This window comes from Rhinolophus sinicus, linkage group LG03 (assembly GCF_036562045.2).
Source record: "Rhinolophus sinicus isolate RSC01 linkage group LG03, ASM3656204v1, whole genome shotgun sequence".
NCBI lineage: Eukaryota > Metazoa > Chordata > Mammalia > Chiroptera > Rhinolophidae > Rhinolophus > Rhinolophus sinicus.
Window position 1 is genome coordinate 78715033 of NC_133753.1, and position 16554 is coordinate 78731586.

Genomic DNA, 16554 nt, shown 5'->3' on the forward strand with positions numbered 1-16554 from the left:
ATTTCAAAATGTAAACCTTCATAAGGCTTGAGAACATAGTTAAATTGATATCTATCTAATAGGAACTAAGAAAGGGTACATACATACTACCCATAAGGAAAAAACTCAGAAGTCTTCCTCTGCTCCAAAAATAGATAAAAAGATAGTTAGTAATAACTAGCCATTATTACAAATGGTTGGTTTAAGTATTTGAAAGCTAAGAACCCTCTCTGACATGAAGGTTTTAGGTCTGACTTAACAGCAATGGCCATCTTAATGAGCCAAAACTCTGAATCTCTACATTTGTCACATCAGCAAAAATAAGCCTTTCTGAAAGTAAGATCCCAATTTTTCTATACTGTCGCTTTAGTTGATTCCAACCTGAGAAAAATGAACTGCATTTACATATCCCTAATCAGATCACACACTTAAAAGCTGAAACAAATAATTTAGGAGACACAGAATAGAATCTTAACTATCATTAAGATTCTTAAAAAACAGGAACATTTGAAATTTCTGAGTTGAACAGTACTACTGTTATCTCAACTATTACTGGTTTTTATAAATTTTGGCAGTTAGATACATGCTTACTCACTGTAAACCTGCTAGGTGACAATGATTTGCAATTAGGGTATAATTATAGAAAAATGCATTTGGTAGTAAGGTAATTCATGGAACAGAATCTTAAAAGCAATAAAATCAAAGAGTTTATATAAGTAAATTAATACCTTTACTACACAGAACATAAATATATTAAGATATTAAACGTTATTCTCCTAAGCACTCTCATTATAGCTCTTTAAATATTATATTTGGTGTAAATTGAGAATAAGAACATTTTCCTTTTTTTTGTTTTTAATGCTAGTTGAAACTCTTAAGAAAACACTATTGGTTAGGCAAATTATTCACTAATAAATCAGCCTAGTAAATTATAAGAAAAAAATTAGTCAAAATACTGCTTCTGGGAGTTGACAGCAATTTATTAAGGGGGCACAGACTTCCCTAAAATCTACAGCAACAAAGGTTAGAAATGAACTTAAACAACAATAACCATTATAAAACACAAAGGTTTAAAATCCAAAAGAAAAAAGCTGGTAGTCTGACAAACACTGTGAAATAGTTTAAAATCTAATAAATGAAGAGTGTATCTGTGATTCTTGTTCTATGCTTTACTGAAAAACAGTAAAAATGTTAGTGCTTTTTCTTCTATGTGACATAGAATAAAAAATTATTGCCTGAGTCCTGTGAAGTTAACAAGGTAATACATAAGAAATTAAGATGAAAAGCAATGGAAACTTATGAATAATAAACACAAAAAAGCAGAAAATGTGCCTTGAGAGTAATTCAACTTATATTAGTTTACTAATCACTTCAAAATATTAGCAATAAGTTTTTAATCAAAACCTAGGAATTTAAATTTTTCCCTTATGTCTAAATAAATGATTTTTCCATTTTTAAAGTTCTACATAGTGCTGAGACATTTATAGTTTATAAATTATTCCAAGATAACAAAAAGAAATATATTTTGTCATTTAAGTATTGATTTCTATACTACAAATGCTAAGCACCTACTCACCATTATGGAGTTCTCCTGTGACTGTGCCCTCTCCCTGTGGGCTGCCATCCTGATCTCGCCATTTCCAATCAAGACCTCTGATGACACGAGCCCCCGGAACCATGTATTTCAGAACCTGGGAGCGTACTAGACGTCTCTGTCTTCTAAGATTAGCTTCTGCTTCCTTAGCTGCTTTTCCTGTACAGTAAAAATTAAAAATAGAAGCAAAATCACTTTTGATAAATGTAATTGTTTTAGTAAGTTAGAAAACCCTGCTATCATCTCTTTACCTAGCTGATCTTCACATACTCCATTCACAGTGCCATAAAGTTCGAATCCAGACAGTGAGAGGTAGTGAGTTTGTCCACTGGCATTCTTTCCCATCTGTTTAATTCTCACATGTCGCCACCCTTGTTTCTCATCCTTTGGTGGATCAAGAGGCCACGTTGCTGTTGACCTGTAAATGTGTTAAGGAAAAAATTGTGTAATGTTTTAAAAACAGGTGAAAAAACTGTTTAAAGTGGGGAAAATTTTTTACATAACAGAAACTATAGGAAAAACAAACCAACTTTCATATTCAGTCTACAGTTTGTTATACAAGAATCAAAAAATCAAAGCAAGGAAAACAGTTAAGAAAATAAGATACATATGAAATGTTTAAATGTATACTATTAATGACATTAAATGATTTATGATTAATAAAATTCAAAGAAAAGGTAAGAAATTTTATGAATAACAAACATGCTTTTATGATGAAAAAGATTTTTGAAAATTAATGCAAAGTTAAGTGATATTTAAATACTAACTTTAAGATTGAAAATATTACCTATTAATCCTAATATTAAGAAGCTCCTTCCATATTACACCAACTGCAGAAAGTAATTTAACTCTACACTCTATCTACCCCTCAAAAGGTGCCACAATGTACAATTAAAACTTACTAGAACTAAAATTTTTAGAAATATAATACTGACCTTCTGTCTTTAAAAAACTTATATATAATCAATATATAAAATTTAGGAAAAGAGATCCATAAAAATAATAGAAATTCAAGTCAGCCATAATTCAATAACCAACAATAAATCAGTCTTAATTTGTTTAACATTCACATGTATTATGTGAACACAGGAGAGTTTAGTAAAAAGCTAATTTCATTTTTTTGGTTTTTATTAGTGTGCTATATACACATACACACACACCACTACATATCAATTTCTTTTTAAATAAATATGCTCAGCTTTCTAATAATGTTTAAAGCTTTTGAGAAAATTTTGGTGAAGCCAGCATTTCAAGTTTTAATACCTAAATTGTATTATCAAGTGATGTTTTTACAAAGAAAATCTTGCTTCAGTATCTGACGAAGAGAGCCCTAAGGGTATACAACTGTAAAAATAAACAAAGCTCTTTACTGAGTTTTCCAATTCACAAAGACACCTCCACTAACCCTGGTTCATTGAGACTGCAGTCATCAACATGGGTATACAAAGAAGTCCAGTTCTGTCCATCTTTGGATACCTGGAAAACCCAATTTCTTAGTGCAGACCTTCCATAACCACGAGCATGACGAAGTGTATATGCTGATGGTATCACCCAGAGACCAAGATCTATGGCAAACCACGCATTCTTATCATCATTGCTATGACAATTTAAAGCTGAATTATCACGACTTAATATGTCTTCTAAGCGGCCATAAGGTAGATTTCTTCCTTCTGATGATGTTACTACTACAAGTCCATAAGCAGCTGGATTTACCCATTCATATGCAGTTCTACACAAAAATAAAGAAAATATTAGGAGTTAACACTATTAAAATATCTGCATTTATTAGTATTAGCTTTTTTCCATATGAAACTATTCAAATTTTTAAAATTCTACAATTAACAATTTAGATATTTTCTTCATAAAATTAATTTCGGTAGTCTTAAATTTAACCCACAAGATAACATTCCTTCAACTACGGGATACTGAAATTTTACTCTACTACCTAGAATTCTTTTTCCAGGTGAAATTTTTAATGCTACATTAAATAAATCACTCACTTGGCATTTGTCCCAATCCAGTAAATGATTCCATTTTCATCAAAATCATGCTGGTGCCGAAATATAAAATTTTGGCCTTCTCTTAATTTTCGAACAAAAACAAATGAAGATCGGTCAAAATCATACCACTGCTTTGCTACCTAAACCAAAGAAAAAGAAAAGACATCTTAATAATGCTATTTTCAAATATATTGCCTACTTTTTACTGACCCTTTAATATGAGTTGTTTTAGTATAACAAATACTCTTTAAAGAATATTTGCAGAAAAAACAAAACAGAAAAATAGAAATTTCCACAACCAATGTATCCTACTATTACTATCAGAGTATTTATTTAGTCTATTATTTCAACAGAGAGACAATGAGATCTTGATCGTACAATACAAAACATTTTTCTCTTATCAGTCTTTATATATTTTAATAATAGTATTCAAACTAATGGAAATAATTACCAATTTGATATTCCTTTATTGATTAGCATTAAGGTTTTGTTCACTATTTTAGTATCATAAATAACTATAATAAACCATTTATAGTGTATAAAAATTATTTTCTTAGAACAGATTCCTGAAAATGGAATTACCAGGTCAAACTGTATTGACATAACTCTGGATACATACTTCCCAAACTACTGTTCTAAAGAGCTAAACCTCAGCAGAGAATGCTTATTTCACCATGCCCTTCCAAGCGCTCACCATTTTTAAGAGATACTGTTCCAAAGATTCAACTGTAGCTAAGGGTTCCATCTTCAACATCCTGCCAGTCCTGTCTATCAATGCAGTTTCCCCAGGTGCACGTTCCAAACGAAATCTTAATCTTCTTGTAAGTATCTATAAAGAAATGATCAAAATGCTTCAGAAAATACCTTGCATTTTTCTTAGAATTATAAAAATGAGGCATGTTACATGAACACAGTAATTTAGGTTTATAAAGATAATCATAAATGAAGGATCAATGTCTGTTTTCTATTAAATGATTTTTTAAATTAAAAGAAGGTACACTGAGTAAATGACATTGGCTTTCGAGAAAGAAACAAAGTTAACTACTTAATAATTTCTAAACTACTTCAAACATGCATGGTGTAAATAAAATTATTATAAAACACTTTAACAGAAGTATTATGCCTCTAATTTATAACTTGTTAATTTTCCAGGTAAGTAATGAAAAGTACCTAATTAGCTTATTCCTTTAAAGCTAGAATATATGAAATAATCTATGGCTAATAAACTTTTAAAAATACAACATAGCTCCCAATCCATTTTAGTAAGCAACAAGTACGAGACTAGCTTCATTTCTGTAGAAATCTTAACTAATTCCTATAGACATATAATTAAATATTTATATGTGCATTTGCATAGCATTTCAGACTGCAAAATTACCAGAGAGCACATTCCTAGCCATCCTTTTATCACGCAGTCTCCTGAAATGAGAAGTACATAATAAAAGAGGTTGGTACTCCTAAGCCTGTGTAAGCAAGGGAATTTCCAGTCTTTGAGACTATATTTCACTGACTTATCAAGGATGAAACCTTAAAAAGGATGGACCAAAAAATCCCCTGACTCTTGTATATTATTCTGTCTGAAATTAAAGAAAGTAGACCTCTACCTCTTGCTTAATAATATATAGGATGTGTCAGGTGTACTAACTGCACTGCAACTTCCTAGACAAGCTCTCTTGTCTGGGAGTCTAATGGCTTTGGTAACACTACTGGGTTCTTGGGGGTATGGCAAGTTTTTTACCTTGAGTAGGCACTGTTTGGGCAAACATAGATTCTTAGTCACTCAGTAAAGGCTACATTTAAAATAAATTATTCCATGCAGTGGAATGCAGGACAGGTTGCACAAAGGCAAGATTCAAGGCCAAAGGATCTGCTGGGAAACATTAAAGTAACCCACAGAAGATGTGATGAAGATATTAATAGTACGAATTTTTGTTTGGTATGTTCATATCTGGATAACAGCTGCTAACAAAAGAATAACTGAATGAATGCATGAGAATGTCAATCAAATAACATTTAGAAAGAAACAGGTTTTTATAAACCCATATGATAATGAGAGATATTTGAAAAGATCAATAGGAATAGCTAGGGAAGGTCATCTGGCTCTAACCAATAACAAACATACAAAAAGCAAGATAAAAAAACATGTTTAAAATATTTTCACATTTTCTCATATGTTGACACACAGAGAGACAAAGGGACTTAACTCATAATTCTAGAATAAAGGGACCGTTTTTTTCTTTTTTTCCACTGATAAAGTGTCTATTTTCACTTATACTTACCAAGTATGATTACTTATAATACATATTCTATTGAAAATCCAGTGAATGATTAAACAAAACAGAACTGAAATGCCAATACATTCAAGAGTCATTAAAAAAGAACAATCAAATGGCATTAGGGTTAAAGTCTTTTAATAATTAAGCAGAATCATTATTTAATACAGTATGACAGCAAAGTTTTTTGGGTTTTTTTGTCTTTTTTAAAGAAAAGTGTAAGACTACTCCTAAATGTATTCAGCAATAATAGCAACTGTATTTTTCATGGTTACCTGGAGGTTGTATGTGGATCCTGGTGTATCATACAAATGGAGAGGTAGACGTTCAATAGATTCCAGTACAGCTATTAACTTCCGAATTAATGCAACTGCTGGTCGACTGTGAAGAAAAAAATTGTTAACAGTTTTTATATAATTTCATGCCAAAGTTCATATAGAAACTGCAATAACCAACTTCATATAGAGCCCTACTTTCCTTATAAGTGCAAAGAGAAGTTTAATTATCACATTACATCTGAGTAAGCAAAGATATTCTCAATGCAATTTCCTTCACTTAAGAACAAATTATTGCATTTTTCTTATAAAAACTTGTAGATGTGTAATTTAGTGTTTAAAGTTTAAACAATTTTATTATGTAATATTTGACATATATAAAGGAACATATAAAGCAGCAAAGTCTTGAAAATGATAGTATTTGTTGGGAATGCAACATTGGTGTAATGTTTCTGGAAAATAACTTGACAATTTGTATCAAGAAGTTAAAAATCATACATAACTTTTAACTCAGTGATACCAGTTAAAGGAATTTATGTAAAATGATGTTTTTATTGAGGTATTTATTAGCATTAAAATAATTTGCAAAGAGCTAAACATTTTAATACAGTAATATTTAAATCATCACATCCATAATACGCACTATTTTAAAATGCCATTTAAAATTAATTGAATTTCAATTATTTAAAAAATTCAACCACATTCAAAAGCAAATAAAATAGCAAAATGAACCTTCATCAACCCAACTTTCATCAACTTATGACCCAGCTTCAACTATTATCTACTAATAACCAATTGATTTCTATCTACATCCATACCCATTTCTCTCCAATATATTTTGAAGAAAATGCAAGAGAACATATCATTTTATCCAGAAATATTTTGGGTATGTATTTCTGCAGAATTCTTAAAATCCCAAAATCATATCATTATCACACCTAAATAGGAATAAACTATTACTTATCACCATCAAATATTTAATGTGTTCAAATTTCCAGTTGTATCTTAAAAGGGCATCTAATTTAAACTAAATGGTCAGCTGCATTCATAGCAGACATGTAATTTTCCTTTTATTCCATTAGATTGACATATGCTTTAAAAATCTTTCTTCTTCTTATGCATTTATAACATAAGCTACTTTTTTATTGAATATAAAGTTCCTATTTTCTGTATAAACACTGTATTAGATTCTATTTTAAAGTAAGTACCCCAATTTGCAAACAGTGCAAATATCAAATTAAAAGAAATGTGGGCATTTACCTTTCATCATCTTCATTTTCACTAAAGGCTGTTTTAAAAACATTTATTCTCTCTACCAGTTGACTACAATCTTGTTTCATATCTAAATCCATGCTCTAAAGAAAACAAAAAATACAAAAAAAAATGTCTTAAGGCTGTTACTAAAGTTATCAAAAATACATGCTGCAGAGATGAATATTAATATTTACAAAACAATAAATACAACCTAACTGAAGTCATTATTTTCTTTCCATTAAAATTCTTTTATTGTATGACTAGTAGACCATAACCAACAAACACATTTTTCTTCCTTCTTCAATGTTAAAAGGAAGTAGAAATGACACTGTTAAATCAATTTGTCCCAAAGTGTAGCACGCAAGGTGATTTCCGATTATTTATGAATGAATATTTTAACAGTACTATTTACTTTAATTAATTAGAAAAAATAACTTTATAAAAACAATGATTTCATAGCTATTACTAAGTGATATGTGATATACCAATATAATTTTATTCACATTCAAATTATAATGGGAATAAATGCAAATGGTAAAATTAATATAGAAAACATGAGACTGAAGTTAAAGTGAATCTTTAGAGTGTATCACCACATACACTGATTAAGATCAAGAAATTAAAATGGCCAATTGAAATAACGAGAAAACTTTCACTTTTTATACTTTTGCTAGAATTTGTTTCAATAAGTGTTTCATTAAAATAAAAGAAAATTTTATCACAATAAAGAGATATTACAGGTAGAAGAAACTAAAGAGAAACATAAGGTTCTTAGTAAATACTTGTAAAATATTCACATAAACTTCCTAAACTGTCACTGCACATAAATTAATTTTGTGCAAATAATTCAGGTATTTAAGAATGTCTATTGACTAACTCCATTTTTTATAAGGAAATCAGAGCAGTGAATAATGTTAAATCTTAGGCTAAATAAAGTGTTTTGTTGAACAAAATCGTGAACAAATTATAATCAGGTAACTCAAAAATCTAAATAAGTAGGGGCGGCCAGATGGCTCAGTAGGTTAGAGCACAAGCTCTGAACAACAGGGTTGCCGGTTCGATGGCAACATGGGCCAGTGAGCTGCGCCCTCCACAACAAGATTAAGGACAATGACTTGGAGCTGAATAACCCTGGAGAAACACACTGTTCCCCAATATTCCCCAACAAAATTAAATTAAAAGAAAAATCTAAATAAGTAAACTCAATGATTTAATTCAACTGGCTCAAATTAGTAATACAACTTAAAGGCTGAAAAAATTATAAATATTAGTATTTATTACTCAGCTTTTAATATTTCTTGACAAAGTAAATACCACTCCACCAAAAGTGTAGCTACAAATAATTTTTAAAACTACATACTTTGGTCTGTACTACTTCATAAACTTACATTGTTTAAAACAGTAAGAAGTGCTTGGACCAACCCACTACTACACATTTCATATGGTGAAATTGTGTTTTCATCCTTCAAAAGTACAATTAGATTTTCTAAAGCTGTCTTCATTAAATCTCTCCAAGTGTTTTCACTCTCAATACACTAGAAGAAAAAATTTAATAAAGACAATCAAAAAAACAAACAGGTCTTAACACAATTTATCAAAACATGAATTACCATGAAAATAAACTAGATTATTAAACAAAATTAAGAAATTCAAATTATTAATGCAAATTATCTCTACACGGGTCAGCAAGTTTTTTAGAAAGGGCCCATACAGGCCATGTGGTCTCTCTCATACCTACTCGACTCTGCTGTTGTAGCCACCAAAGCAATCACAGATGATATGTAAATAAATAAACATGGCTGTGAGCAATAAAACTACTTACAGACACTGACACCACATTTTCATGTATTGTGAAATATTCTTACTTTTGTTTTCAACCATTTAAAAATGTAAAAACTGGTTATATAATTCTCATCTAGCAAAATAAAATAAAAATAAAAATATAAAAACAATTCTACCTCACAAAGCCATACAAAAATAGGTGGCAGGCCAAATTTAGCTCGTGGGTAACAATTTGCTGACCCCTAATCAATATCCAGAATGCAAAGGGTAAAGGATTAAAAAAACTAAATCAAGATCAGTGTATGTCATAAAATCTAGAGGCTAACATACTTGTCTATTTGTATGAAGTTCCCAAGATGACTCTAACTGAGTTGCTATGTTTCTGAGTGTTACCACTACTCCACGAGGCATGCTTTCAACAGCTTTAAAGTGGTCATCGTACAAATCTCGAGCCATAGTTCGTACCTATCAAAATTAAAATAGCAAATGTGAATTTTTACTACAATTCATAATTTTACTGTATCTTTCCTTTTACATATATATATATATATATATATATATATATATATGGAACTTTTAGAATTAAAATGTTTGTGCCATTATCAACCTCCAAAAAATGATACCAATACCACTTCTTTACATACATGTCAAAGGGTTCTAATAGTTGAACAAGTGTTCTAAGTAGATTTTAGCAAAGAACTCAAAATTTTAATTTTTGGTTATTTAAACTTAGTATTCATATACCAAAACTGAGCTTATTTCATTTAAACTAAATTTAACGAACTGTAAAATATTAACTTTGCTTTTTAAAATTTTATATGAAAGTAACCTGTTGATGGTGAACCATTTAGAAAATATAAAAAACCCAAAAAAAAGAAAAAAAAATAAAGAAAATTAAGCCACCTGTAATTTCATCAACCAAAGCTGAACCTTTGAACATTCTGGGGTATACTTTAAGTTTTATGTCTTTTTTTCTATTTATATTATTCACACAAAGTATTATTTATATCACGCTCAGATATCTACATATTTCATCATTGGAAGGAATGACTGTATTTCTGGCTTGGACACTAATTACTTCTCATTTAAATTAAATTAATACTATTTGAGAGAACAACCGATACATGTCCAAGCCTTGGGTCTGATGAAATTTAGTACATAACACTGTTTCAAAATAAATGCTTAAAATATATATGATTAAATAATGTAAATTTAGGCTTTATACAATTTCATTTAAATCACAAACCAACCTAATAGAACCCCCATGTAATAGAAAAATATTTGCTCCCTTAATGAATTAGTAGTACCTTTCCATTCTGTTGTGGTATGCCTTTCAGAATTAAAAGATAAGTAAGTTCTGGATATTAGAAAACACTGAAAAACTATCCCTTTATAAACTACTATTAATAATTAAAACCTGAGAGTAAAACTGTTAAATTATTTTTACCTAAAATTAATGTATTTTGATACGTGTTGTTTTCATACACAAAATAGCCACGTGCTCACTGAGTTACTACTAATTTCAAGAAACTGAATCAATGATTATATTTTTTTGAGAAAATGAAAATATAGGACAGACTGAAATGATATTCTCCTTTTACTTTTCTTTTGTATTGTAAAATTTTGGTTCCCTGTGAGTTAGTCTAGATTCATTGGTTAATACCACATGTTAGGTATTCCAAGAAACTCCCAAGATAGCGGAGTAGTAGCTTTATAAAGAATTACAGTAGATCCTCATTATTTAACAGTTCCCTATTTGTGAATTCACTCACTAAAATTTATCTGTAATACCCAAAATAATACTTGTAGCACTTTCAGTCACTTCTGGGCATGCACAGTGAGTGCAGTGAAAACTTAGTGCTGAGGTCAATCAAGGTGATCCTCCACCTTCCTGTATTAGCTCTGACACCATAAATAAGTTTCCTTTTCACACTCTATTTTGTGCCACATTTTTCATAGTTTTGTGCTTTTTGTTGATTTCACTTTTTTAAATGGCCCCCAAACACAGTCCTGAATTGCAGTCCAGTGTTCCAAAGTGCAAGAAGGCACATGTGCCTTATGGAGAAAATACATGTGTTAAATAAGCTTCATTCAGCCATGATAGTGCTGTTCGCCACAAGTTCAATGTTAATGAATCAAAAATACCCATTACATACGGTGTCTTTAAATAAAAACACACATAAAACAAGGTTCTGTATGGATTAGATAACAATAACGTGACCAGAGCCTCACAGAAACCTAACCCTTTATTTCCCCTAGGAGCAATGATTCAGTACTCATGTCAACTTTATAGAACATCACTACCGTGAGTAATAAAAATCAACTGTATATAGTTCAAATTCCTTTTAGAACCTAATGGCTATCTTCAATTGAGATTATATCTTCCTCAAATACCCTTAAGATATCCTGAATTGGAAGAAATCTCTGGCCTCACACTCTTTTTTAAAAAACATAGAAGCAATCGTGAAATAATACATGTGGTCATATGCCACTTAATTACAGGAATACATTCTGAGACAGGTGTTGTTAGGTAATTCCATCATTGTGCAATCATAAAGTGTACTTACACAAACCTAGATGGTACAGCCTACTACATACCTCGGCTATCTAATATAGCCTATTGCTCCTAGGCTACAAACCTATACAGGGTGTTACTGCAGAAAACAACACAAGACTAAATCAAGCACAAGAGAAAATGATGCAATCAAGAGAAATATGAGATATATGGTAAACATGAGGTATATGAAGCTGTTGCCAGCATAACTTCGCTTACGGTTTTACAGCAAACCTTTTTTTATATAAGTAAAAAGAGAATGTCTAAAATAATGATAAAAAGTATAGTAAATAACATAAACCAGTAACACAGTCATTTATTATCATTATAAAGTATGTACCGTACATAACTGTGTGCACTATACTTTTATACAACTGGCAACGCAGTATCACCATCAACACATGAGTAATGCATTGTGCTAGGACACCGGGCAATACGTAGGAATTTTCAGCTCCATTATAATTTTAATGGGACCACCATGGATATGCGATCTGTTGTTGACCAAAATGTTGTTACACTGAGCATAACTGTATAGCAGCAGAAGTAACAGATACAGAAAGACAGAGAGATAGAAAGAGAGAACATGCACAAGCAAGTAGGCTATGTTTTTCCAAGGTCTAGCAACTGGAAATACTCTGGCATGGCCCAGCACATGAACATCTTTACATATTTAAAAAAAAACAAAAAACCATTACAACCATTTCTATGGCCAAGGCCATCAAAACACAACTACCTACCCAATCCCAACCACCGAAAAACATTCTTCACACACTGTATGAAAGAACTACTTTATATCATTGTTATAGGTAAATTAAAAATAATCCATCATCAGAAAATTTCGAATCTACTAATTTTGTTTTCTTTTAAAAATGGAAAAAAAAATCCAAGAACTGATATAATAAAGATGGAAATGTACTGGCCATATTTTTTTAAATAATAAATACTTAATGGATAGAATTTAAAAATTAGTATTATGATTTTGATTTTGAAAGTGGGGTTAAAAACACATTTACTCCTGTATCTTTTTGAAATACTGATTTCCTCTAAGATGGCTATTAAACCAAGCCATCAGAATAATCTGAATCTACAACCAGACATTCAAGTTTCTTTATCACAAAGTGTTAAATCAGGATTATTAAAAAAATGATGAATTTTCAATCCCACTGGAGCACTAAATATATTGCTATCAATAATAAAGAATGAGTTTAAAGTTTTTGTGACAGTAAGTCAAATTATTTTAAAATAATTTAAATTTTATTCTGTCTGCATTTCCATTTTGTTCCTGTTTTAATGTTGCTATTTAGTATATGTGTAGTTGGCCCCTGAATGACACAATTTTGAACTGCATGGATCCATCATACGCAGATTTTTTTTCAATAAATGTGCAGTCGACCCTCAGTATCCCCAAGTTCCTCATCCACAATCCAGCCAACCACAGATGAAACACAGTATTTTCGATCCATGATTGGGAATCTGCAGATGCCAAGGGCCAACTGTATGCATTGTTCTACGACATTATAAAGGGACTTGAGCATCCTGGGTCCTGGAACCAATCACCCATGGATACCAAGGGACAACTGAGTTTTGGGGAATCAAAAGTTATACATGGATTTTCTACTGTACAAGGAGTCAGCGCCCAACCTGTGTTGTTCAAGGGTCTACTGTATAAAAATTATAAGTAAATGTATACATATTATGGAAAAGAAAGCAATGAGCACAGAAAAAGGTAAACTAAAACTATGTTAAATTATGGTAGCTTATGTTATATGGCTCAATTATTAAATGCTTAGAATCTACCATTGAAACCTTACCATGTCAGGATAAAAGACCAAAAAAAAAACCAAAAAGCCCAGCAAAACCCACAAATATACCTTTTGCTTTGTTTTTTCTAACTTAGATTTCAGTTTTCTGCCTCTTTTGCCAGTCCAGCCAGTCACAAACTCTGAACCTTAAAAAAAGACAAGGACATTTCACAAGACATTTTTTTTTACTGCAATTTAACATACTCATTTGTTTTTATCTGCTAAATTTACATACCTACATACTTACCCAGAGAAGTTTCTGCAGTAAATGAATGTTTGGTTCCTCTGTTAGATTCAAATACAAAACCAGGTAAATCTTCTTTCAATATTGTTGCTTGCTGACCATCTGAGTTATGAATAGCAATTTCTCCTTCTTTCAAACATGTTAGTGACCAATTCCCTACAGTGAGCTTCGTGGGTCCTGGTGCTGAGAGTATAGGTTGACTTGAAGTAGATGGCTTTACTTGGCCTCGAGCTCTTTGTAACTTCTCTAAGAATTCACTTCTGCTCTCTATAAAGACAAAATGATTGTTTTTAAAACATCACTCCTTTCAAATACTCCTTTTCTTTTTAAAGAAACCGACCTATTGGAATATCAATCTTATACCAAAAAAAAAAAAAATTAATAGGGTTTTGCTCTTTGGTATACTCTCACTGGTTTGATATATTTAGGTTCAGGCATAAAAGCAATCCTACAGCCAAATTTTTTAAAGTATAAGGCTTCTCAGAAAAGTTATAACTTGAGACAGCATCAAACAAGTACAATTCATCATTACATGACAAAAGGCAGCTTTACCTAAAGACTGGAGAGATTAAAAGCAGATACAGTGCTGCTATTCCTTGTCTCACACAATAAAAAGGCATTTATGAAATGCTTTCATGATAGGGTAATTTTTCTGTTGAAATTAAAGAAACCGGCCATATGACCATCAAGGATGTGCTATTTCTATGACAATGGTAGCAAAAATATGAGCAAAAAATCAAATTATCAAAATTACAGACACTAGTAAAACATTTTAGTAAAAAGCAAAATATTACCTGAACTATCCGATCCACCTTCAGGACTACCACTTGAATACATGGTGGCAAGTTTTCCATCCAAGATAAATCTGAACCATCCATTACTGCCATTAGATAATTCCAAGGCTGCTGCATCACTCCATATATATAAGCAGTCCCTTCCCCTAATGATTGACCAGTCTCTCCAATGATATGGTTTACCTTGCTGCAATTCTTTAGCATCTTCCTGTGGTTCATCTTCCTAAATGTGTACAATTACTCAATGAAATATGGAAAATAATTTCTATTCCAAATATTCATAAGTATTTTTAAAACATGAACATGAATAAAATTTAGAATTAAAACATCATGAACATAATATTCAGTTGCCTGTAGCTTAACATGGATTCTGATTCAACTAATTATCTATAACTAAGTCTTACAAACAAGTTCTAAAAATGCTAAGAAATTCATGTAAATAATGACCTAAGTTGTAACATTTTCAGGTATGGTGGTAAAGAAGACCAATGGATTAGGTCTACACACAACTAGCTAATTATCTAGATCCTTGGTAAATTCACCAGTTCTCGGGATCTAATTGACTATTTGTAAAAAATGAATGTTTAGACTGGGTCAATGGTATCCAAACCTAGCAGTGCAACAGAATCACCAGAGAAGTTTTTTCAGAATAAATTATAAGGCCCACCCTTAGTCAAGTCAACTAAATCTACTGGATCATTCCTATGATCATAAAAATCTTTTAATTAGAGCATGTTTAAAAAACTGTAACTATTGTTTGCATAGCCTGGTATCCTAAAAATTTTTTATTTTGTTTACAACATTTAAATAACATAGAGAATATTCATTATAAATATACATGAACTTGGCATGTATGTGCGTGCTTGTATGTATGGGTAAAGTACTTCTCAACTTTATAAAGATCTTATATTTTAAAAAAATATTCTACGCGGTTTTTTTCTCCCTGAAGTAGCTTATAATGCTAAAATAAGGTTCTAAAATATAGACAATAATTTTCTGTAACTTAAGCACCTGTGCTCCAGGCCACAGTAGATTAACAAGGACCAAAATTTGCACTTCCATTATAGACAAGAAAAACTAGACAATACATTAAAATGTTTTCAAAGACTAAACAACATAGGACTGTGATTCCCCCAGAAAATGAAAACAAGGTAAGTAAGCCCCTTAGGCTCAGTCACAATTTTCGGACAAAGGTCTTAGGAGGAAACGCAGAATCCAGCAGTATGAGTTAAAGAAATGGAGATCTGTGTTTGACGAGGCTAAGTCAAAACACAGGAGGCTGAGTTCAGGGACAGGGAGTCCAGCAAAAAAGACCTCTAGAAATTTGCAAACTGGTCACCATGAGTCTCTACTGAGTAGTACACCACCTGTGCATAGGGTGATACTCCCTAAAGTTGAAAAACTGAGAGCTGAACAATTCCCAGAGATCACACAAGGTGGTCAGATATTTGCATTCCAAATAGCCAGAGCTGAAAAATACTTGCACTAACAGCTAAAATTTGACAAAAACTACAAGCCCACAGACGAAAACTATAAACCCACAGATCAAAGAAAACAAAACAATCCTGAGCAGGGATGGACACCCAAATCTACACGACACACACACCAAACACAGCAAAGCTATCAAAGTCAAATTGCTAAAAACCAGTCATGGCTTTTTTAAAAAGCCAAAAGATAAAAAGATATGTAATATATAAAGGAACTAAAATGAGAATTAGAGCAAACTTCTCAGTAGGGACTACGCACATCAGGGGACAATGGAACATCTCTGAACGTTCTGGAAAATAATCATCCAGGACTCCCTGTAGGCACTGAAAATATCCATTAAAAATGAAGGCCAAGCAAAAATATTTACAAACAAAATCTGAGAGAACTTTCTGTCCTGCACTTTTATTTTCTAAACAATGTATTTTGAAGAGCAGAAGTTTAATTTTGATGAAGTGCAATTTATTGATTTTTTGTTTTTATAACATTTTGATGTCCTCTTTAAGAAATCTCTGTCA

At 31.3% G+C, this 16554-nt stretch overlaps 1 protein-coding gene across 1 annotated transcript in view; it reads right to left on the reverse strand.

Moving 5' to 3' along the window:
- The window catches only part of HECTD1 (HECT domain E3 ubiquitin protein ligase 1), a 66018-nt gene that overhangs the window by 30426 nt on the left and 19038 nt on the right, over positions 1-16554 (reverse strand). The window contains exons 12-23 of the mRNA XM_074329186.1: positions 14552-14774; positions 13761-14024; positions 13583-13659; positions 9488-9622; positions 8764-8910; positions 7382-7476; positions 6122-6227; positions 4268-4402; positions 3574-3713; positions 2979-3302; positions 1825-1991; positions 1556-1732 (exon numbers count right to left, since the gene is read on the reverse strand). Of these exons, the coding sequence (XP_074185287.1) occupies positions 1556-1732; positions 1825-1991; positions 2979-3302; positions 3574-3713; positions 4268-4402; positions 6122-6227; positions 7382-7476; positions 8764-8910; positions 9488-9622; positions 13583-13659; positions 13761-14024; positions 14552-14774 (1990 nt within the window). The remainder of the gene's footprint in view (positions 1-1555; positions 1733-1824; positions 1992-2978; positions 3303-3573; positions 3714-4267; positions 4403-6121; positions 6228-7381; positions 7477-8763; positions 8911-9487; positions 9623-13582; positions 13660-13760; positions 14025-14551; positions 14775-16554) is intronic.